General features: G+C 40.0%; 1 protein-coding gene and 1 long non-coding RNA gene across 34 annotated transcripts in view; one reads left to right on the top strand and one right to left on the bottom strand.

The window, feature by feature from the left end:
* Positions 1–23,955, bottom strand: part of ADGRL2 (adhesion G protein-coupled receptor L2) — a 355,922-nt gene that overhangs the window by 12,007 nt on the left and 319,960 nt on the right. For 20 of the 33 annotated variants that reach the window (XM_083510610.1, XM_083510624.1, XM_083510633.1 and 17 more), the window contains 8 exons: positions 22,028–22,150; positions 21,557–21,762; positions 20,072–20,245; positions 18,494–18,700; positions 16,494–16,714; positions 14,469–14,535; positions 3,853–3,944; positions 1,577–1,745 (listed from right to left, as the gene is read on the bottom strand). In XM_083510610.1, the coding sequence (XP_083366736.1) occupies positions 1,577–1,745; positions 3,853–3,944; positions 14,469–14,535; positions 16,494–16,714; positions 18,494–18,700; positions 20,072–20,245; positions 21,557–21,762; positions 22,028–22,150 (1,259 nt within the window). Of the gene's footprint in view, positions 1–1,576; positions 1,746–2,381; positions 2,409–2,727; positions 2,773–3,852; positions 3,945–14,468; positions 14,536–16,493; positions 16,715–18,493; positions 18,701–20,071; positions 20,246–21,556; positions 21,763–22,027; positions 22,151–23,955 lie in introns of all 33 variants that reach the window. The other 13 variants (XM_083510614.1, XM_083510618.1, XM_083510603.1 and 10 more) reach the window with 1 other exon arrangement.
* Positions 6,733–9,314, top strand: LOC310710156. Its single transcript, XR_014527875.1, has 2 exons — positions 6,733–6,817; positions 9,104–9,314. It is a non-coding gene; the product is annotated as an uncharacterized lncRNA (long non-coding RNA).

Genomic DNA, 23,955 nt, shown 5'->3' with positions numbered 1-23,955 from the left:
ATCCAGGGAAAGACACTGAAACTTTTTAAAGCTTAAACGGCAGCCTGAATGCTTCTTGCAGGTATGAAACATCTTGTGCGAAGGTTAAGCTTTTTCCACGCTCAACTGGCACTTAATATTGCTTCTGACTACTGCAACATAGTATAAAAACAATACATAATTCGAATAAGGAATAAAGGCAATGTGCCTTTTGATGTTATTGGGGTTTTTTAAAACAACAACAACATTGTTTTATAATAGCCTAGTCTAGGAAGCATTTGTATCTTGACTATTTTCATTTTAAAATGTTTCAAATATTCATTCCACTCCTGTAAATCAGAGGAAATACCTACTGCCCAACTGGCAATTCCCTATTTCATGACGCAAATCACTTTGCCTGTATCATAGCAGCCACACTCAAACTGGAGAGTATACCACTTGTAAAAAAAATAATGAAATGCCAACTTCATTTCAAATACAAAAGGCTACTTCTGATTCAACTCTTATCAAACTAGCAGCCAATAATCAGCATGCCTTTTATCCAATGATCTCAAATTAATGAAATGTCCTATGAATCAGGGATCCCAATGTGTGAACAGTAATTTGATTTTCACAGTTCTCTTTAAAATGCTGATTATAAATAGTATTTTACCTATATCTAAGTACAATCCTGCTCTTGGAGGATGGAAAGAAAAGAGCCCTGCTGGGGATCAACTTTTGCTAAAAGCTTCACCTCATAATGAACAAATCTACCATCAGCCAGAAAAATCACAAATGAAAAGAAAGATGTGCTACAGGGGGTTGATCAATGGCTAACAGTGTCTCCCCATCCACCAATACTTTTCAGGGGAGAGGAACTGCAGTTACCCTGGTTTAATAGTTAAACACAATATACTTATTTGTTCCATGTTGCATAACAGAGGCCATAAATGTTTGCTGAACAACAAAACCCATCCATTTTTAGAATGGTTTCTGATTCCATTTATTTATTTATTTGCTTTCTTAAGCATGGGCATAGCCAGGCTTCATGCTAGCGGGGAAAACCTCTGTTAGTTATTGTATTTTTACTGATTTATTTGATTTGGGAGGGCAGCTGCCCCCCCCCCCCCACTGCTATGGCCATGTTCTTAAGTGGCTTTGCAGCTTTTTTTAAAGATGGGTACATTTACATGTCTAGTTTATGGCCCAGCTTGCCTTGCAAGTCACTGGCACTAGGATTTGTAAGAAAATAGCCCCACTGATCTCATTTGAGATCTTCGGAACAGACACATGTAGAATTCTGCTCTGATTGCCCCACATTAAACATGGTAACGTGGGACTAACTGCATCCAGACAATCCCAATTATTGGCGTGTGTTCACTTTCGTCTGTGACACTGCCATCTAGGGGGAGTATCGCAAGAATGCAGAAGAATTGGTAAAGTAACCTAACAATCAGGACTTCTAACAGCAATTTTGTTGGCAGCTGGATCACACGTTAAACAACAGAGCGCTACGTTCCACCTGTCTATGCACTATTGATATATAATGCCTTGTTTAAAAAGAGATACTGGAAATATTTTGGAGATACAGAGAAAGTGTATATGTGCAATGACTCACTTTCTTTTGGAGTGCACAATGAAAGATGAAAATAAACATTCCTTGGAAAGAATTAAATACTGTGAAGAGGTATGCCATCACAATGGTCTCATCGTTGACATAAAGCAGTCCAAAAGACCATGTTAGGCCCAGAAGACACAGGAGAGCAAATGCACCTAGGGCCCAAGACCTGAAAAAGAAAAGCAATTTAAGTAACACTGCCATTTTGTTTTGTTTTTTAAAAAATGCACATTGCAAAATTGCATATTAAAAGTTTACTTGCTGCAATTTATTTTTACTAGGTTTTTAGTCATATATAATTATAAATTATTGGCTTTAACCTTTTATCTATTATAGGAAGAGCAATTCCGTTTTAGTTTCCAATGAAAACAGCAGCGGTAGTTATTTTAAAATGCAATGCTCTAGTACCAGGTCCAGAAACCCCTTTGCTTTATCTGTATGTATGCGTGTATATTTGGAGATCTGAAAGTCTCTCTTAACCACTAATGGATGCCCATATTTTAACAATTGTGCTTGCATCTGACACACACATACAGAAATAACACAAACACACAAAAGTTAAATGGCAGATCAAAAGCTGATAACCTAAAGTTTGAAGACTCTGCTAAACTAGGTACTCTAACTTCCATATGAAAGTGCCTTACTAAAATGTGACAAATATATGGATTTAATCACAAAAGAAAGTCTTTGAAGGATATTTTGTCATGAATAGTTTCGGGGGGGGGGGAGAAATTGCAGAGGACAGCACAGAATGAAGGGGAAAGGGGTTTATTCAGTGCATTCCACATCTAACTAATGATCTTACTTGATAAATGGCTTATTATCTTCATAGCTAGAAAGCATTATAAGCAGAAAAGAGAAACAAAATCATTAGACAGAATTTAAATTGAAATTAATAAGAAAGCATTTTTAGTAATTTTATACAAAAATTAGTTAAAATTAGAAAATTCAAAGTGCAGACGCAAGCAGTTTAAAATAATAAAAAGCATATAATAGTTGGAAATAGTTTAGCAAATTAGATTATCTCCAAAGTTGTTAATTAAAATTACGGACAATCCAGAAAATTGTCCAAATTTGTAAAGTTTTGTTTTTTTAAAAAAATAAATTAAAAAGTCATGCTTTAAATTTGTTAATGTAGGGTTCTATCTTACCCAGGTAAGTCCGTATTATAGTAGCCATCACAAACACGGTAATTACTGGTGTGGATGAGAAGACAGAAAGAGGAAGAAAAGGAAGAAAAGAGAGGTGCTAAAGATTAGCTCTCTCTCTTAACATGCAACATGCAATGAAGCTGATATTGTGACCTATCTAAGCAACTTCTAGTTTGTAATGCTAGCTTTGTTGCAAATCTGCCCTTGCCATATTCTGCATTCAAAGACAATTCAAGAGCCCACTACTAAGCACATTTCACTTGGGAGCACGAATGACGTCAGTGGATCTGACCTCCAAGTAAGAGTGCTTATGATTAGGGGGGAAAGTCCTGTCCCTCTTAAGTCTGGCAAAACAATTCCAGTCTAAATATAGAATAATCTAAAGCAGGGGTAGGCAATGTAAGTCCAAAGTGTTTATCCCACCCAACCAACCCAAAGGCTTCCCTCCCAGAAATCTGTTCCTTCCCTTTACCCACTTAATGGGTGCTTGGGCTGGAATTGGACAGTGGAATCTTATCTTGCCTACCTCTGACCTAAAGCATGATCCACCACTGTAAGATTCTCATTAAGAATATTAAGCCATTGCTGTACTTTCAAGAAAGGGAATATTGTGATTCTTGTGTAGTCACAGGATAAAAGTAAATATTTGTTAAATTTGCATGAAAAGCAACAGATAATCTTCAAGATAACAAAAGAAGTAGAAGCAAATTCTCTTAGGGGAGTGGGATTATGAATGGGGAAACCGCTGAGAATCACTAGCATCTGAAAATAATTTAACGAAACATACTCAGCAGAACAACACCAGCCATGCAAAGAGGAACATCGTTTGGGAGCTGCATTTTAAATGCAAATGAACTTGCTACATTGCTGAGGAATCTCCATGAATGCACCAAAACAAATTCTTGGCCATTGTTCCAAGCAGAAGTTATTTAATTTCAAGCGTTGCCTGTATCATTATAGCAACAAATATGACGAGAGCAGGATTGGTGCTGTTTACTTCTAATTGACATCTGTGGGTGCTGGGAAACAAAGCCTTGTGTTGCTAATGGAAAGGGGGAGCTTTCAATCAGTTGGAACAATCAGAAAAAATAATCACAGTTCTTGATTCAAACATAAAGCACTTACTTAATGTTTTCCAACCTGCTAGAGTCTGGTTTCAAAGTGTTTGAGTGCTTCACCATTTTGTACAGTGTGATCACCAGGAAGATAATATTCAGCTGTCAAAACAGATAGCAATGAAATTAAACTACTTCAAGTAACAAGTTAGGTAATGATGATGCTCTAGACTAAACAAAAAAAGTAAAACAAAAAGTGGTTATTTTCCAAATTATTCTAGGGCTGGTGACAGAACAGTCTGCACAAAGCGGCTGCAAAGAAAGATTAGATCAAGAATGCCAAAGCCCAGCCACTCTCACTCAGTGCACATCTTGTAATATTGTTCATTTTGGTTTGACGTTTTGGTTTGAGTTTATTTGTGCTTCATACTGCCTAATGTTAAACATTCCTGTGCAAAAGAACATTAGGAAACATATTTCAATGTCTTTTTAAATGTACACCGAAGATGCTTCATGTGTCCGTCTAAAAAATTAAAGTGTGAATACTGGCTACTGCTCCATGTTGAGTCTGCACTTGGTGGTGACGAGGTAAGCTGTTGCCTAGTTTATGAAATGGCCCTTCAAGCTGGGACTCCTGAACCCAAGTCGCCTACTCAGAGCAGCAGTTCCTCTCTAAGTTTAGTGCTTTGTGGATGAGCCAGAATGAGCACTGCGTTGGACTTGTGCAACTGCGCACGCCTGCAATGCTGCCAGCAGAACAACGTTGAAAGGGTCTAGTTTCAATTTTGAAGAATCCTGGTGTGCCTTTATGTTTCAGCCAGGGATCCTGTTTTAAAACAAACTCTGGTTAGTTTAACAAGCCAACTTCTGTCGCGGCACTGTCAGGCAAGGAATGTCAAAACTACACCTACAAGTTAGGAAAATGTGTGTATCCGTCCTGCATTTCTCAGCTACTCCTAGGAGTGCACCCAATGAGGCAGTTGCAGCAACAGAGAGGCCCCACTCATAGGGTTGCCATATTTCAAAAAGTAGGAAGTTAGGAAGACACCCACCCACACCCCATCCACCCACACCCCACAAATCCAGACGTATGGCAGCCCTACCCACTCATCAGTCTTCAGCCTGGCCTTGACAGCTTAACAATTCATGGTCTGAAATTGGCTACTTTGGAAACTTAGCAGAGCTTGTTTTAAACCAGATCCCCTGGTTTGAACTTAACAACCAACCAGGCTTCCTCCTTGCCATGTGAGAGAAGGAGAGGAGAACGCGGTCAGATGTTTTGCTTGGGTTCATTCCAACTCAATCATATAGCACTGAACTAAGCGTTACATATGAATGAGCCCTGTATGTGGATTCTTTACATGCCTGTGATATAAATAATGTGTAATAAAACAAGGAAATTCTGAACTAGCCAGGTTTTGAATAAGCCATTATAGATCAAGAGAATAGAAACTCAAGGTGAAATTAATCTGGTTCACATTAACAAACTCATCTCAAATGCTGGTGCTGTTATAATCACGGAGAAAGAACAATTGATTATAGTAAGCATGGGACACCCAAAGCAAAATAATAATTTCAGCATGTTAATGACCTTGTTTACATATGAACTACTTGACAATAAACTACAACCAATACTGGGAGTTAAACTGAAGCCAGTTTGATCCCCTGTTGCAACTGCAGGAATTAGCAATGACTCAAAGACTGCCCTTTCCACTTCCCTGTAAAGCCATAGTGTAAATAATGCATTTATTTTGTACTCTATGGCAACCAGGCAGCTCACAATGCTTTCTTTTTTTGTCCTTGCTGTTTTGCTGTGTATTCTTTCTAGCAGAATTGGCTATCTTTTCTCCCTTGCAAAATGGCTGCACCCTTACGCAGACAGTAATGCACATCTTTTATGTGCATTGTTATGAATATTAACTAAGCATTCTATCAGAGGAAGGGACAGTGAGGTCACCGTCCTGTTGTTTCTATACCCAAGCCTTCTACACTCTGGGTTATACAAACTGGCTGCCTGCTTTAACTGGAGTGGCACTGTTTGGTTCTGGCAAAAGGTGTTATGATTTCAGGCTGCTTCGGATTCTGTATTTTGGCTGCCTTGAAATCCAAAATCCTGCTGATGCTACTGTGGCTGCAGGGATCAGCTGCTGTCCTCCTAACCAGTGAGTCATGGATGCTTCTGAGACACAAATATCTCTTCCTGCAAGCATGCTCATGCACTGGGGGGGGGGGGAAGGGTGGAACGGCTTCTGTGATAGCATCACAGCACCCCTGAAGTCACTATAAATTGCCTGGCTGTGACTGGTGTTGGTGCAAGATTTCCATGGATACTGTGGATGTGGTTGTCCATGCTGCTATGATAATATCTCTTGTTTCTGTTGGCATAGCTTTGCTTTCTACTTTGCTACTAGAGTGTCCAGGATCATGACTTCATTACTTCATTTTATGCTGGAGTGGTGGCCCTAATTGGGCCTTTAAGCCGTATGCTACTTCCAACTGCATTCCTCAGTGGCAGGAGTTGAGGATTGCCATAGATGCTATAACATCATCCAGATCCCTGTGGGTATCAGCTGTGGAAACCAATATGGTTTATGAAGCAAGCCCTCCTACCTCCCTACAGCAAACATCTGATTTGAAAGTGGTTGAAAGTGCCAAAAGAATCAGCCCAAAGTAGTAGAATCCTTTGGCGTGGGGGGGGGGGGTCAGAAATAAAAACCAGAAAGATAAGGGGAAACATTTCTGAATAGTGCCAAACCCTAGGGGTGCTGAGTAGAAGGAATGTTCCTAATTTTTTTGACATTTTAGATTTTTCCTGGTCTGGAGCAAACTGTGTCTTTTGTTTTGTAGCTGTGTGATTTGTGCTCATATTGTATTGTGATGGCCATTGGCTATAAACAATAAAATTTATTGATTGATATAAAAAATAAAAAAAATTGAGTGTCTGCTTAAGCATAGAAAGTGAAAGAAAGAGAAAGGGTGGCAGAACAAGAAACACTGCACTTTGATTCAGCTGATAAAGGTCCTGTAATATGATGGTAAGTGAAAATGAAAGTCTCTTTAAGAATACAACAGACTGTACTTCTAAAGCAAAGTAACTAAGACATATGACAACAGAGCATGAGATACTTATTCGCCACATCTCTGTGAAATATGATATAATTTAAAGCATCAAGCAAACCAAAGAACACTAGTTCGCTCTGTGAAAGCAATATTCAGAAGTCCTGGTTTGCCTGTGCTCCAAGTACCCATTAGAAAAGTATTCGCTTTCTTGCTATTAAACACACACACCTGGTAAGAACATCACCATGGTAGGTGAGAGCTCTGGGAAAATGTATCTCCTCTAGATAAATCACCTCTAATCAAGGGGTAAACAAACTCGGACAGATTGCCATAGTATCATGTAACGTGGAAAGCAGAAAGGGGCAGAGCAGAGGAACTTGTTGAAGAGCATACACTTACAAGAAACGACTTGTACTCACAATTTTTATAAAGAAAATATTTTGCTTATTCCTCACTCTCCCGATTCTTCTCATTGCTATCTAAGAAATCACACATATTTGTAAGGTGTGATTGGGTGATATATATATGACAGTTTAAATGCTTAATTTCTTAAAGAACATTAATACTGTGTGCGCCTTGAAAGCCACTGAATCGATTCCTTCAAGGAATTGATTCAAACTGACTCACGGAAAGATTTCTGCTGTCATAACACTATAAAATGATCTTGTAATTTTCTTGTGATTAATGATGCCTCTCAAAGGGTGTGAGAACTGTGGACCTATTGAGTGAGGGTGAAGTGCGTGGAGAAGAAGACTTCTGCATGCCTAGTCCTAGCTCACAATATGAGCCATGCATGAAATCCCAGGCACAAGAGCACAATACATATATTGTCTGTATTTTCTTTATTTGTAAACCACAATTTCCCAAAACAGTACACTGTTATGAACTCTGTAAAATAAAGTCAACAAAACCATTTCTACTACTGCACTATTATTATATGAAAGCCATCTGAAATACTAAAAGGCCCATCCGGTAGCACCAGTAGAACTGGGTGTGGTGTAGGATAGTGATATTTTGGATATAAGTTTTGTTATATTATATAGTGAACAAGCTTTGTGCCTGCATATGCAACCCCTTTCCTTGATGCAGTTAAAGCAAGACATCGCTTACTTAGCCATAGTTTCTCATTGTGCCTGAACTGGTAAACCATGGTTACCAGGTACAGAAAAAGTTAGGATCTTAAACCAACTTCAAGCTGTGTTTTGAGAACTTGGTAACCATAGTTTCTCAGTTCAGATGTAATGGGAAAGGACAGTTGATTGAAGTGTTCCTGGTGTAATTGAGAAAGGGGCAGAGAAGAGGCAATGTGTGTGGAGAAAAGGCTTACAAAAACCAAGATGTGATAAGCCCAACCTGGCACAATGTCATCTTTATGCTGATCACCTCTTCAGTGGCAGTAGTGGGGGACTAGTTTCAGTTCAGGGTTAGTTTCAGTTCTCCTGCTTCCACCAAAAGTGGTCGTTTTAATTTGCTATATGTCACCAAACTAATAAACAAGTGAATGGTGTATTGCTGACATGGCATCTGCAGCTATGGAAACATGTACTTGAATCACGGAAGTTTATCACATTATGGTGAATTTTTCTAGGATGTGGTAAGCATAAAGTATTAGACATCCCTCTCCATACAGCTAGCACAAGAACTATGCCTCAATTTCTAAAACTTCCATTATTCACACTGAGAATTTGACAATATTTTGACCAATGGATGAAATCCCAATGCCTATTATGCTATCGCTGCAAAGTTACTTTGTCTTGGATGGACAGTATCACTAAGGAGAAGTAATGTCATCTCTTTAGAGATCATATGTTTCCCTATTCATGAAACAGAACCACATCCAGAATGCTTTGGGTCAGTCATCTTCCTGCAGGCGATTCCTAAGGCTCATGAGAATCTCTCTCAGGAGCTCAACACAAATGACACGTCTAACCAACCTTGAACCTCCTTGAATTCTATTAAAGCGAAAAGAGGCAAAACACAAAAAGTCAAAATCATGGGCTTTTCTGACCAGAGTTTGCCAGAGTGCACTGTTTGTTTTATTAAAGCCATCAAGCTGCTCAATTGAATTACATTGAGCTTAGCAGCTTAAAATTCATTCCACACAGCCTGAAGTGCTGACATGGATATGATAAGACAGAAGAACAGAAACACCACTCCGAGGTAACCTAGCTGAACTGCACATGTTCTGACCCTGTTTGTCCTCCCTGGAGCTTTTGTTACCTGGCAGAGGCAAGCTCTAAAATTGCTCTTCTATCTCGCAGATCCTTGCTCTTAGCCAAGCAGAAGCCTATTCCTCTCTGGGACTGGCAGCCCGAGAAGTGTTGTCTGAAGGAGCCCTTCGAAAGGAGTGCGCAAAGCTGAACTCTCCCTGAACTTAATTAATTATTAAGGATGCAGATGGAGCTGTCCAAATGATAAGAACAGCTCCTGACGTGTCATGATCCAAGCTTTCATTAAATCATTTCAGGCATACTAATGGCGTTCCACTGCTCATTACTCTCACACATGCTTTCTTCCATAGATACAATAACCCCGGTGCCCCGTAGTCTGAAAGGAAAGTCAACCGCTCTCCTTCAAGGATCCAAACGCCGCATGTTTCCTAAAGCTCCGAGAACGGGCAAGGTTATTTGGGAAGGCAGTCCTACCTAATCTTAAGAGGGAAAGCATCGGGTGGGTGGGTGTATGGCAAGGAAAGGGAGGGTAGTGATATTTACTTTAAATGCAAAAAAACAGCAAGGCGTGGAATAAATAAAAAGGCTGTGATCAAGAAACACAGAAATACATAGTCAACAACGCAGTGCAGAGCTGCATGTGCTTGATCCCATTCAAAACAATGAGATCCTAATTCTGACCAATATGCCCAATTCTTATTTTTAAGGAAGGCAGAAAAGCTTATATAAAAATCGTTGTATGTATCAAAAATTCCGATAAAAGGACGAAGTCAATGGAACGCCCGGTTGCAGATTTCCCCTTGAACACTTACTGTTCCCAAAGAACACAGTTTTCTTCCAGTTCCTTTAAAACAAATAGATAACATTATACTGCCCATCTCCTTCCCTCAAATTAGCAGCCAATTTCAACAAGATCATGAGTGCCTAAATTTATATTAGATTATCATGGCCACAGAATCTTATCTGAGAATGTACTAAATAAATCTTTTGCTTGAATTACAATGGACTAAAGCCTCAAGATCATATAAATGCTGATAGCGGTCCATTAAATCACCGACACTCGGGCTTTTATTTTCTGCAACTTATCAATTAAGATCAGTATAGGCTATAATATATCTAACTGTTCCGTAATGGGTGTATTAGTCTTTCCCCCAAAGGAGTCTACAATTTTGTGTATGTGGGCTGGAGGTGGGAAAAGAGTAAGATCTCAAATTCTAAAGCCAGTAAATTAAAAGTGTGTGCTTGTTCTTAATTCAGTATACACATCTGTGTTCTGTGTACACATGATAACAGTTATGAACATATTGAGAGGGACTGGAAGCACTCTGACGAATATGTGATGGAGGCAAGGGGGCAGAGGCGAACCCAGGAGAGGAGGGGCAGAGATTTTTGGGGTTGGGTGCCACCCAGGAGCCAGGAAAGACGAAGAGGAAGGGTCCGAGAAGTCAAGAGTTGAAGGTGGGCATGCAGGACAGGTTGGAAGTGGAGGAAGAGACTGCTCACCGTATCTGAGAAGGCCCAGGTTGGGTGTCTGCACTCACGTCAGACAACGGTACCTAAGCCCAGACACAAACTTGGAAAACAGCTATGTAGACAACCACATAGTGTGGGTATCCAGTGCGCCTAAGGAGCTGCTTTTGTAAATATAGCATTAACTATCTGCTGTTTGCCTTTCCTGGCTGGGTGTGCCCACATATGTGTAAGGGAGAAATGAGGGGTTGTTGTTTTTTGTTTTTCTGTGTTTCATACTCAATAGTGACCCAAAAAGCTTGTACAATCTATAATGTAGAGTTTGAAAGTCCATTAGAAGTAGCTCACATATTATGAGCTTTTCTGTTAAGGACTAGAAACACAAACTCCATTTTCAGTGCGCTGTATTTAACAGAGTCATACACAGTAGTCTACTTTCTCTATAATTTAGTTGAAGGCAGCCCAGTATTGCGCTGACTCTAGCATACTCTGCATTGAGAGTTGCGTTCCAGCTAACAAATATTCCACGATTATTGCAGCACTTTGTTGGGGCTAAATAAATCGTTAAATAGTAGCAACAGCAGCAGCTGCTGTTGTTGTTGTACAACCATCACCATATGTTTCTAAGGATTGTAATGGTAAATTCTTGAATGGCGCATATACATTCATGTACACCCATACCTCTTCTGCAGTTACACTGTTCACATTACACTGTTCTCGAATCATTACACTCCCTTTTCTTTTGGTCGGTACGATTAGAGGGCAAAGCAATTGCCAGAGAAGAATTACTCCCAGGAACTGTGCAGTGATTGCTACCTGCTGTTTCATATTTTTTGAAGTTGGGAATACTGCTCCCAAAGGCCTTTCACTTCTCAGTCTAAATGATTTGCAGGAGGATAATAATGTCATGGCCGGTAAATAATAGTAGACTCTGACTGTACATGGTCAATATGATTAAATGTCCCTCACCCCGATTTTCACTCTGACCTGGTTATGAGGAAACACCAATATCTGCCTCAATGCCCAAGGCCCACACAAAGTGTAATGTTATTTAAAGACAGAGAAAGAGGGGGAGGGGAGAAAAACCCCCAAAGAAAGTACTGCTCACAGTAAATGATGCTGTTATTTTTGTATAAAAAAAAAAGAGGAAAGGAGACATACCAAGACCCTGGCTCACTGAACTTTAGCTCGCACATTACTTTCAGCCACTTTATTCCCACGCCTGTGACCAGTCCACTTGCAACAGAATTACGTGCGAATGAGGTGGCAGAAGGGGCTACTACTTCAGGCTGCAGGTAGGAGATGCAATTTTTAAATACGTAAAACACCCATAGTCCTCAGCATTCTAAGTGTGCAATATGGGCTAGAAACTTTCTCCCTGGCGTACTGAAGTTCTACTTGTTGGGATTATTATTTTTTTTTAATAATTTAGGAAGCAGTAGCAGACAGCATGGTGCCATGGCACCGCTCACCTGACCTCTGGTTTGTTTCACCGTTGTTGCTTTCTGGGAGGTGGAGAGGAGGGATGAGGCAGCGGTGAGGCTGGCACACTACAGAGACACTGGCGGGAGAACTGGATTGGTTCCTCCAGTGTGTTGGGCACTGTACCAGCTCACTGCTGCCTAACTCCTCCTCCTCTGCCTCCTGGTAAGCAGCAGTGACACAGCCCAATTGGAGAGCAGGAGTGGTGGTGCCACATCGCAATGCCCTCTGCTACTGATGTGGCAGAACTCCTATTGCCACACTCCAGGCTTCAAACAGGAAGGGGAAGCATAGCATGCAAGATTATCTCACTTACTATGAAACAATCACATTTTGAAAGAAACGGCTTGCCCCTTTGGAGAGAAAGGAAGTGGCTATGGCTTATTTCGGTGAGGTTCTAGCTTCCGTGTTGTGTTCCACGAACAACAGAAATTGTACCATGAGGAAAAGTGCTCAGTTGGATGATTCAGCCTGTAATGTTTCTTTCAAAAAATACCAAGGAGTCCTACATGCTGCTATACAGAATTATAAGCTGCCATTTTTAATTATGATCTAAAAAGTAGGAGTGGGAGCATCACTTCCAATATTATCTATACTGGCATATCTCAAATAAATTGCTGTGCCATGTTTCCTCTGCACACGTTTCTATCAGCCGTGTTGCTTGAGATGATGAAAGGAGAAATTTTAAAAAATGAAACACTGTCCTTATAGTTGTGTGAATATGAATGATGTACCTGCTCTATGATGCACACTTCTTATATGCCAGTGAGAACTTCAAGAATGAAGGAAGAAATCCTGTTTAACCACAGGAGTATTTTACCTCCTGTCAAATCCTCAGCCATACTGTGAAATAGCTAGAATCAGATTTTGCCACCGGACTACTATGTTGTGCAATCTGTGTATACCATATGCCAATGATCAAGCCAAATGGTTTTGTTTTTTTACTGTTCAATCATGATAAATATTGCACATACAGATTAATCTTCCTGATTGGCATGAGTTGTGTTGTAGGGGGTGCAATGGCAAGGGAGAATTGGTATAAGTCACAAGTGACACTGATTCCCTCTGCACCACATTCCACACTATGCAAGAGGGGTCCGTCGCCTGACTCTCAGGAGTGTTCTGCAATGTGGAGGGTGTACAGGCCAAGCCACTGATTTAAATTTTGTGCATTATGTACAGTGTTTTTTAAAACATTTTAATAATGTGATTTACAGTATCATTAATGCAATGAACATGATGGGGAAAATAAATACTATTTGTCTGCGTACAACGTGCAGCTTTGTTGAGAAAAAACTGCCTTCTCTGGACTCAACTGGCAATCAAGGATAAAGATTGGCAACTCAGTTCTACAGAATGACATTAGGTGTCATGGGTACGACTCAATACATATAGTGGCTTAAAGGCTCAGACTGTAAGACTACTCCAAGAAGATAAATCTCTTCTTGAACAAGGCTGAATTTTGCACCAACACATCAGCTACAATGCAGCAATGTCTGGTAAAATGAAAAATGATACCTTCCCTCCCAAAAGGATCATTAGCATTTGCATTATAGAATGCGTGAGGAAGAATAGTTTGAAGGCACGTGATAACTGCTAAAATTAAAAGGGTCTTTTCCTAAACAAGTACATGGGTGGGACACCACCTGAAAACCATCTTTACAAAGCTCTGAACTTCTTGGATGAAGAGCAAAGTATAATAAAAGAAAGAAAGTAAATAAATAAAAGCCTATTAATAGTCCTGCTTTTAAAACAGCACTGTTTTAGTTCAGCAGGTACAGAGATAATATTCAATAAATGATGATATGTCAGGGATACTTTAGCTGAGATTTCTGCATTGCAGGGGGTTGGACTGGACAGCCCTTGGGGTCCCTTCCAACTCTATGATTCTACAAAGATATCTGAAATCCCAAAAGTATCATCTCAAGGGGGGGATAGCACTGTACACAAATCAAAACTAAGACTTGTGATTCACATGCCATCACAATGGTACGAAGTCTCTAGTCGAAATTCGCCGATTTGTGTACAAACAACAGAGAGAGGTTTCCATATCTCACAATACTGGAACCCAAGGTCATCCAGTCAAGTTGAATATTGGAGTGTTGAATACTGGGACAGTCAAAATGAACACAGTGCATAGTAGAATTTCCTGCCACATGATGTGGTGCTCCTCCCCCCCAACTTGGATAGCTTTAAAAGGCAGTTAGACAAATAAGACTTTCAGTGGCTAGAAGTTGTGATGGCTGTCTTCTACCTCCAGTATCAGTATCAGAAACAGCCCATGAGAAGTGCACTTTCCATGAGCATCTGGTTGGTTATGGTGAGAAGATGATGCTGGAGAACATGGGCCTATGGTCTTATCCAAAAGCCCTCTTGCTATGACAGTTTCATAGCAAATATAACCTGACTTTCAAAGTATTTTGGTCATTTCCACTATAATAAATAAAGTGGATTGGGAGAGAGGCAGGCAGATGGGCGGAAAGCAAAGTGATAGTATTCTTACCAGAATAATGAAGGTAACAGGCCCAATGAAACTCCAGATAAAATAGTTGTCAACCTTGAGCCAGCAGCTGTTACAGGAAAATAAAAGAAAAGTGGTGTGAGAACAGCACATACACTCTATGTTACCAATGGAAAGTAGACATCTCTTAGGACTTATTCACATGGACTGGCTATGATGTGACCTTTTTTTAAGCAGTAACCCCATGTGGACATCCATATGAAACCTATTCTTGAAAATGGATGCCATACACACCTGGCTGTCTTGCTTCCTTGTAGGTATGTTATTCCTGAGCGTGATTTGGAGTGTCAAGTGGGAGGAGATTGACATCATTCAATGGCATGGGCGCCAAGGGAAACGGCATTAGCACACCATAAGTGTTCTACGTTGAGAAAATCAGCCATGCAACTCTCTCTTTCAGTTAAATGCATGGAGATGTAATTCTGAACACGAGCATATGCTTGAGAATGTGTCTGTTTATTGAGCTTTTTACTAAGGCTGTTCAACAAGACTTCCTTATGATCACCTGCTTTCATCTTTACGTTCATTAATTGTTGCCTATCAGTCCATTTACTTCACACTATTGCAAACCACCTGCACATGACACACACACACCATTGATGGTGGTGCTATAGTACCTTTTACACTTTTCAAATCTGGAACCTATTAAACCTCAGAATGAAACTCAAGGCCACATCCATTTTCCTTTCTCAATGCTTCTCATTCAAGCTTATTTATTTCCCCCTCCCCCCCCCACTTCTTTTCAATGAAATGCAACAAAAAAAATAGTGATGTTGCCACTGGTACTGCTCACCTTAGAATGGGGTCAACCAACAAGTTGAAAAGCATAAAGCATTAAGAAGATGCCCTGTGTGGTACAGCTAATCAACCCCAAGGGGTACCTGGAAGTACAGGGCAACCACAAAAAGCCTGGTATTTGATTAAGCAACTCTGCTTCCTTTTGGGTTAGTATTTGATATAGGCCGTGAACCCAGGCAAGAGTATAGATGTGGGTCCCCCTCTCCCCACACAGCTTTTTTTTCTGCATTTAAAACATGATTTAGCTGTCCATCACTTGACTATCCCCAAGGAACGCCAACTCAGAAAATGATTAAATGTCATATTTCTTCTTCTTCTGCAGAGCAGCATAATGCAAACAAAATGCCTCAGCCCCACTGCTGCAAATTTAATAGTTAAAACAAAAAAACCCAAACAGGATTAAACTAAATTACGCATCAGTTTATCGGGACTCACTTCACTTACTGATTCACTTTTCATATAGCACAGCTCCCTACGGAATCGCTTTCGTTTGTCTTTCATCAACAGCAGAATCAAGCAGCTTGCTTGTATTCCAACAGTATCTGCCCATACTGTAACTAATTTCATCAAAGGACAAAGTAAGCTCTATTGGAAGGCACATTTATGCCTCTAGCAACATAAACCCTCAGAAATATTATTATTTTGGGGGGTCTACCTTCTGTCACTTTGTATAAATATCCCTACTTTTTATAAATAGAAAACAGTGGGCTAATTTTAATCCGATTCTTTCCCGATAAATATTATCAAAGTGAACCACTGGGGCAGAAACCCTGCACTATCATTCTCCAGAAAGAGAACTGGCTCGAAAACATGCTGAACAAAGAAATCTAATGAAGTGTTAGCTTAAAACTAGGGCAGGGGGGTTAAAGCAAACCAGATACTTTTAAGTAAAGTAGAATTTTATTTTGTTTTATTTTACTTAATATTCATTGGAGGCCCAAAAAGTTATTTACTTTTTTCCCAATTTGTTTCGGGTCAATCTTTTGTGTTAAAAAGAAAGGTGGTAATTTAGAATCTTGCCTCTCCAGGGTACAAATTCTCTGAACCTAGAAAATTACAAAAGACCTGATTGGAATTTGCACACAGCCTTGCCATTCTCGTACCAATAAAGCTTTCTGGTGCTATTTTAGTCTGTCAGGGGCTCTGACAGCTAACACGCTTTAAAAAAAAAAATCGCCTGAAACACTCAGGTCACTAGCAATTACTTACGCATTTTGCGCTCCATAGCTGGAGTAGTCGATAGCCGCCGAGACACCAACAACAGTGGCAGGAAAGAGGTAGCCAGCAACATAGTAGTACTTCTTCCTAGAATATTCACTTTCAAATACTTCTACTAACATGAGATAGAGCTGCACCCCTTCTAGGCACATCCAGGCAAAGGCTGCCAGGAAGAAAAAGTGTAAGAGGCCTGCAAATATTGGGCATGCAATCTGCAAAGAAAAAGAAACAATCAAATGCAAGGTGCAACACTTTTCAACCTTGCCACTTAATCGGATGTATTCAGAAAACGAAATCATGTGGATGTTAACAGCTTGGTTTGTAATGGCAGCATACTGTATATGAAATAATTGAACCCCCCCCCCACACACTGCCCCCCCAAACATAAAACTTCATATTCATAACTACTGAAAACTGTATTGTGTTCCCAGTAGCTGCAGCTTCTACTCTCTTGCACTCTGTGAGTTAAGATATGGAAAGTATGTGCCTATTAGCATTCTTTGACGCAATGGAATATCAAGTGTGGCAAGCAGTCCATTAATTTTTGGTAGCGCAATGTTAACACTCTGCTGTAAGGCTTATATTGCAGATGATTTGGTACAAGAAGATAAAGAGCCCCAGCTACTAGATGTATTATTTATACCTTCCGTTGAAAATTCTTATGCCTCTGTCAGAATATTCCATTTCCCTTTAAATATCAAATATCGTTGCTTTTTCTATTTTTAGGAAGATCTGCTATCATATCACTAGCCACACTGTAGATGAGTGCAGAACAAAATCCTACCGACTGACTCAATTCTAAGGGCAGCTTATTTTAGAAAAACCATGGGTTCAGCCTCATGCCTTGAGATTTAGGAAAAGGCTAATCTGAAGTGAGAAATGAAGACACACAAAGGAAAAGAATTCCATAGCTTTCTATCTCTTAAGGATAGGGATGTATTATTTCTGTGTAACATTCTCCTGTATCTGGGGATGCTAGGTACATCTACCGGACAAGAGGCAGGTTTATCTAAGAACCCACTGCAGCCAACTGGGAGTTAAGCATTTAACCGCTTCCTTAGTTCCATTCGTCCCTGTGGAGCTGCAAAATCTGTTTCACTGGATTACAATAGATGATCTTGAACAATGAACATAAATAACAGAAACTACCATACATCAATCTGAATTGTCATCACTTGTACACGTATGATCTCCCTCCCTCCCTAATACACACACAATACAGTGGTACCTCGGGTTACATACGCTTCAGGTTACATACGCTTCAGGTTACAGACTCCGCTAACCCAAAAACAGTACCTCGGGTTAAGAACTTTGCTTCAGGATGAGAACAGAAATCGTGCTCTGGCGGCAGTGGGAGGCCCCATTAGCTAAAGTGGTGCTTCAGGTTAAGAACGGACCTCCGGAACGAATTAAGTACTTAACCCGAGGTACCACTGTATTGAAGGAAAATCTTGTTGGTCAATAGGTGGCTTAAATGCTAAACAATACCTCACAAGAAACTCTCTGACAGGCTTATTAAGCTTCTACTCGTTCCCAACTTAACGACATTGAACAGGCATGTTTTCTTGCTTTCTCTACATCAGCGGTTGCCAATGCAACACCTGTGGGTGCCAGTCGACCCTCCTGCACCTTCTATGGCATCAATGTTTTTTGTTGTTTAATCTAAACTGGTGTAAGTCTTTGTGGCATAGTAAATTCTAAGCCATATATAGTGGTAAACTCATCTTCCATGCAAAATCTCAACGCTCTCAAGCTAAATGAGATAGTTCCATCTTTGCATCTAAATGAGAAGTTTCAGACATTCAGCTGTTCAACCTTTTCTCTGCCTGCCATTATTTCCTGAGCAACCTACCCGTCCATGGGGAAAGTGGCTAAAGGTTGCATCGAAAAAGCAGACAACTGAGAAACTTCTTTTGGCCATCAAATACTTTACTGCTACCATTCCTTTCAGTGAGGTATCTTCAGATGTGTGTTAAACATAGAGGGCTTACCTTGTACTCCGTCTTATCGATGCCTATTAGGAAAATAAATTCTGCAATGAGGAGGTTGATGCAAAGGTTCTTGTGAATTGTGTTTCGGTCACTTTGAAGGCCGCGGAAGAAACAGAAAGTGAAGATGCAAATTGCCAGGCAGACAAGGGAAATGACAATCCCTACCCAGGTGATGACAGTGAGGAGTAAACTATGCATTCCATTGTACTGGAAAGGATGAAGAGTAAAGAAAATTAGTGTGGTCACTGATCAATACAAAACTAAAATATCAAGTTTCTCGCTAACACTTAGAAATTCCAACTTTGTTCAAAGGACAGCACAACAGCCTGTTCATTGACAGTTACAGAGATAAACACTGGAGATAAACTACCGGTAACTTTGAAAAAATATATATTATTATTATTATTATTTCCAATAACATGCCACGTTTTAAGCCTAAGGAATGTTTGGGAAGGAGGGCAGGGAGGGAAAACACAATTTCTATATTCAAGGCACAAATAAAGCATTGTTAAGGACATTAAAGGAAATTTAAGGAAATGAGAGATCTTCCGTATAAACCATATGTTCCATAAATGGAATGGATGAATAACTCTCATTGTGTGATCCAGTTAGAGTAGGTGAGGCTGTCAGGCTCCTTGGCCAGTGATACAGCTCATGGCCAGGTAAGAGAAAATTAAGATCTTTTATTATCATTTCCATGGCTCTATAGCTCAGTAGCATCTAGAAGAACTTGTACTTTATAGTTCTTGGTAGTTTTTGATTTTTTCAGTACAGGATTCCTTTCCAGTACTTGCATAACCCATTGGTGAATTACACAACACTTTCTACAGATTTAAAGGATAGGTAAGAAGAGTTCATAGGTGGAATGTATTGTGGAAATGATTATATTTATTTAAATGTGGTAATCTGGGGGAACTAGAGGCAGGGTCAGTGAAGTCACTGTTTACATGTATAGACAGGATGCAAAATGATATTAATAGGATAGCAAAGAAGGACTTGTCGCAGCAGACTTTATGTTTTGCACTGTTATATGTGAGTTTCAATGTCTTGCATAACTCAGCTCTATAATGCCCTCAGAATTGATGCCATCCAGATACCTAATACGTGGGTCTAGAGAATGCAGAGCAGAATACACACTTCCCTTTTAAGTATGCTTTTGAAAGGTGTAAATATCCATCCCTTTGTCAACAGTTAACCAGTCCCAATGTGAATTTGCAGCCTTAACTGCAATCGTATCAGAAATCTACAAAATGCTTTGAGAAAGCAAGAGTATGTCGGAGAACTTAAAATTGCCAGAAAGCAGAAATATTGGTATATAATGATAGGGGATGACTGTATATTTGAGCTCCTTTAATGAAATGGCATTCAGCATTAAATATAAGGTGCTGAACAGACACATTATTTTTCTTCATTTTACATCTGAACCTATGGAACACAATGGTCATATTTGAAATGAGATGTCCAGAAGGATCCTGAAATTATACTAACATCCGACTGTATAGATAGTTCAAACATAGAGAAGTTAAAGTGGGTTTTCTAAATGTCATTTGGTTGCCGATTAAAGGCATTGTTCCTTACCGCAATTCCCCTATGTGCCATGAGGATTGCAAAATTGGTTAGGTGGCTACATGCACACGTGGTATGCGTTTTATTTGTGTCAATCAGCTTGCATCCTTGAGTTGACCAATAGCCCATCATAGTCCGTTCAGAGTAGTTCCAGAAGGAACAATTTGCATTGAAATAATTCTTGGTCTGCAAAACACCAGGATGAAAGAAAATTAGAACTGTAAACCCAGAAATGACAAGTATGGCACAATGGGCATAGAATACAATTTGGATTACATTCTCCACATTTTTGTGGTTTGCTGTTTGGAGCACAACTGAATAAGGGGCATAGGTTCATACACCATTAAACAGCAATTAAGGTGACCTAGGATAGACTGTGGTGGATTGTACCCAGCATTAGCAAACCCGACAAGAACATGTTGAACAAGCCTACCACCTAGTTATAAAGTGGGTCTAATAGTTTAAAATATGCCAAAGTGCAATCCACATTACTATAGATCTAATTTTAATCAATCAGTTTCCTACTTGCTGTTCAATGTTCATACTGTGCACTTGTGGCCATTTCTGCCGATCCTGCAGCAGTAGATTCATGAAGTTTCTCTAAAGGGCTTCTTGAATAATTGAGGATTTACTAACGAATTCACTTTCCTTTTCTCAATTTCCATCAAGTCTAAAGGATCACTAGACATAATAATTCAGATTAAACTGAACTGAAAAACTAGTCTGGGGAAAAACACCTAGATAGGGGATTTTTCCTTTTTTTTTATGAGTCTTCTCTTTTGGTAAATGGAAAATCTCAGCTGCGAAAATAAAATCGTAGCATTGGAAGGGATCCTGAGGGTCATCTAGTCCAAACCCCTGCAATACAGGAATCTCAACTGGATCATACATGACAGATGGACATCTAACCTCTGCTAAAAACAACAACTACTCTAAAGAGTCTATTCCACTGTTGAGCAGCTCTTATTGTCAAAAAGTTCTTCCTGATGTTTAGTTGGAATACTACCACCTGACTAGTTCAAGCACAGAGAAGTTAAACCTAGTGTCAAGCAGAATGCAGAAAACAGCACCAGATTCCCTCGTTGACTAAAACCTATCTGAACGATTAGTGAATGGGCTCCAGCAGACAGAATGGAATTAAAGCAAAATGCTCTAAGTCCCATTAAAATTTTGCTGCATTAAGGAAGCAAAATCATAAGAGCTGGTGTTTTTCTGTCCTGCTGCTAAGGTAAGAGTTAATTTTCACTTAGGAACAAATTAGAGCCATTTACATTTTCATGTTGATTACCGAATTAGCTTTCATTAAGAATACACTTAAGTTCTAATAATCACTGAACCAGGCTCATTTAATTTTATGTTCGTAGACTTAAACAAACCTGTGCCTCTGACCTAGTCCGACATTTAAAATTCAAATTGAAAGATCCACCCCCGTCCCTTCTTTGCTCTTTGCTCTTGCTGATTTTATGACCTTCCCATTAATTCATTACCATAACTCACATCAATGTGTGCCAGGGTGAAAAGAACAGGGTCTGTCAAGTACACGCGACTGGACTCCTTGTTGATGGAGGCTGCAATGACGTCAGAGTTCACAGCGATGGTACTGTTCCTGCCAGCAAACTCTCCTCCCAGTTTGATGGTTGCATTTTCCGTACTGAGGAACTGGCCCAAGCTTTTGTAAATTATGAAAACCAGCTTTGCTAACCCTGTGAAAAGAAAGCTATTATAGTCACTTTAAATAACATGGCATGTTTTAAATAGCCTATCCCTCCCCAGGTTTAGTGCAGAAAGATTGATTCAAGTAAAAAAAAAAAAAGAAAGAAAGAAAAATGGCAGCCTAATGTTATTTACAAATGAGAGCTATCGACTGGCTATTTTTAATGTTGCTGAGGGTGTATTATTATAACACAGCAAACCCTTCCAAAATTAAGTTGCTACAGCTGAAAAATAAATGGTTTGCAAAAGACATACCGCTTCTGCTGTTCTGCTTCACAGTGTTCGAAGAGAGCTGGATAGAATTGCCTCCTGCGTTGCCCTGGGGGAATTTCAAGTCCTGCACCTGTCCTTCCGTACTCAACACTGCAACTTCCAAGACTAGGTGGACAAAAAGCAAGAAGAAGGTTTTTGTTTTCTGTGGTCAGATTTGGCTGATGTTTTCCTTTTCCTTTTTTTCCTTTCGGGATGCTTATTTTCTTGCTTGTACATGACAGATGCATACCGGTAGCATTGGAGTCGTTTTCCTTTAAATTTTAATCAAACCCGAGTGCAGATGCACAAAAGTAACAGCACGCCAGTTCAAAGAACATGACAGCCAACCTGGTTTTAATGTGAGCCTAAGAGAGATCACTTCAAAAGTCCCAAGAGTTCTTAGTTGGAAGAAATGCTTAACTTTTGGAGACCAAAGCAGCCATGATACATGAATTTTTAGTGTGTGTGTCCTACTTGCTATTGCTATGCCTAATCTCTCAGCAACAGGAAGCCAGAGGAGTAGATCATTAAAACTGTCAGAATGGGACTGGGGGCATCTAGGCTTAAATCTCTGTAGGGTGACCATGGCTCAGTCATTGTATTTTAGCCTAACCTACTTAAATTAAAGGGGTGCTGGAGGTAATAACAATGGGCACGACTCTGGGGAAAGGTAGGATATGGACAGTGCTTTTTTTCTGGGGGTTACTCAAGAGTATGCAGTAATGGCACCTCTTTTGTTTTTGTTAAAACCTGTAGCAGGGTGAGTACCAGCAGCTATTTTTCTAGGGTGGGGAAAGGGTATATATTAATGTAAATAGATAAACTAAATATGAAAAAAATCATTAGTTGATAGCAACTAGTTGGGCAGGGGCAGGGTGTGACAGAATGGTGGAACCCACCGCTGCATCTACAACTCTCACACCGGCCAGGGAAATGGCTGGAGGAGGGGGAAAGCAGGTTGCTGCAGCAGCCTGGAGGTAATGCAGTGATCCAGCCAAGCTCAGGACCGATGCCAGCAGGTGAAGAGGTCCAGCTCAGCACTTCCTCTTTCCTAGAACATGGCTTCCACTAGTGGTACTTCTGCTTATTGTGGGGGAGACTCTACATGTTGACCTCACTCTGCAGGCTGATAGTGGCAGTCAGTGTGATGACTGGATGGTGAGGCACCTCAAGCCAATCCGTCTCCCCAGCCCACCAGGCCTGGTACAAAGGGGATTTGCTTCACAGCCAAAGGCCCACTTAACCTAGATGAATTTACTTTGGAGTAGACATCCTTAGCATTCCACAGCTGATCATCTGCAAACTCTGCTTCCGCCTTTAGCAACAGAAACATGCACCACCTCATTCACAAATCCACGTACCTGACATTCTCCCATTCATAAATTAGTTTTTCCATTTTAAAGTCTAGTCTTGAAATGTCTGTGACATATGTGTGCTCTACCTCCTAATATGTAGACTGGTATAAGCCTCAAGGACGCAAGGAGAATGGCATTTTACATCTATACACAACAACCTTCTTAACCACAACAAGATATACCTGTATGCCCCTAATGCATAATAGTTTCATTTCCCTGCCAGCATTTAAATGATAAATTATGCTCAAAGTGTCGGTAGCTATTTTGCAATCTGCAAAGCATGGCTATTTTGTATTGTGGGAGATGTGGCTCAATGAACACACTTTCACCTGAAGGCAGTTGTGCTTAATGCAAACATTTAGTCTATGTGCTATGTGCCCAAAGTTGGCAATGCGCTCTCCCTGAAAGTAATCTACATTCATTAGGAACCGATTATGTATAAAGGAGAAAGAGTTTCTACCATGAGGACTGAAAAATATGTATGTATTTTCTATCATTTATGTAGCACATTTTTCAAAGTGTTCAAAGCGCTACATACACATTTTATCCAGAAATATTTACAATAATTCTTCAGAA

Source organism: Podarcis liolepis (assembly GCF_965112155.1).
Source record: "Podarcis liolepis genome assembly, chromosome: 6".
NCBI classification, from domain to species: domain Eukaryota; kingdom Metazoa; phylum Chordata; class Lepidosauria; order Squamata; family Lacertidae; genus Podarcis; species Podarcis liolepis.
Note: the sequence above shows the minus strand (reverse complement) of the source record. Positions and strands in the feature narration are given on the sequence as shown.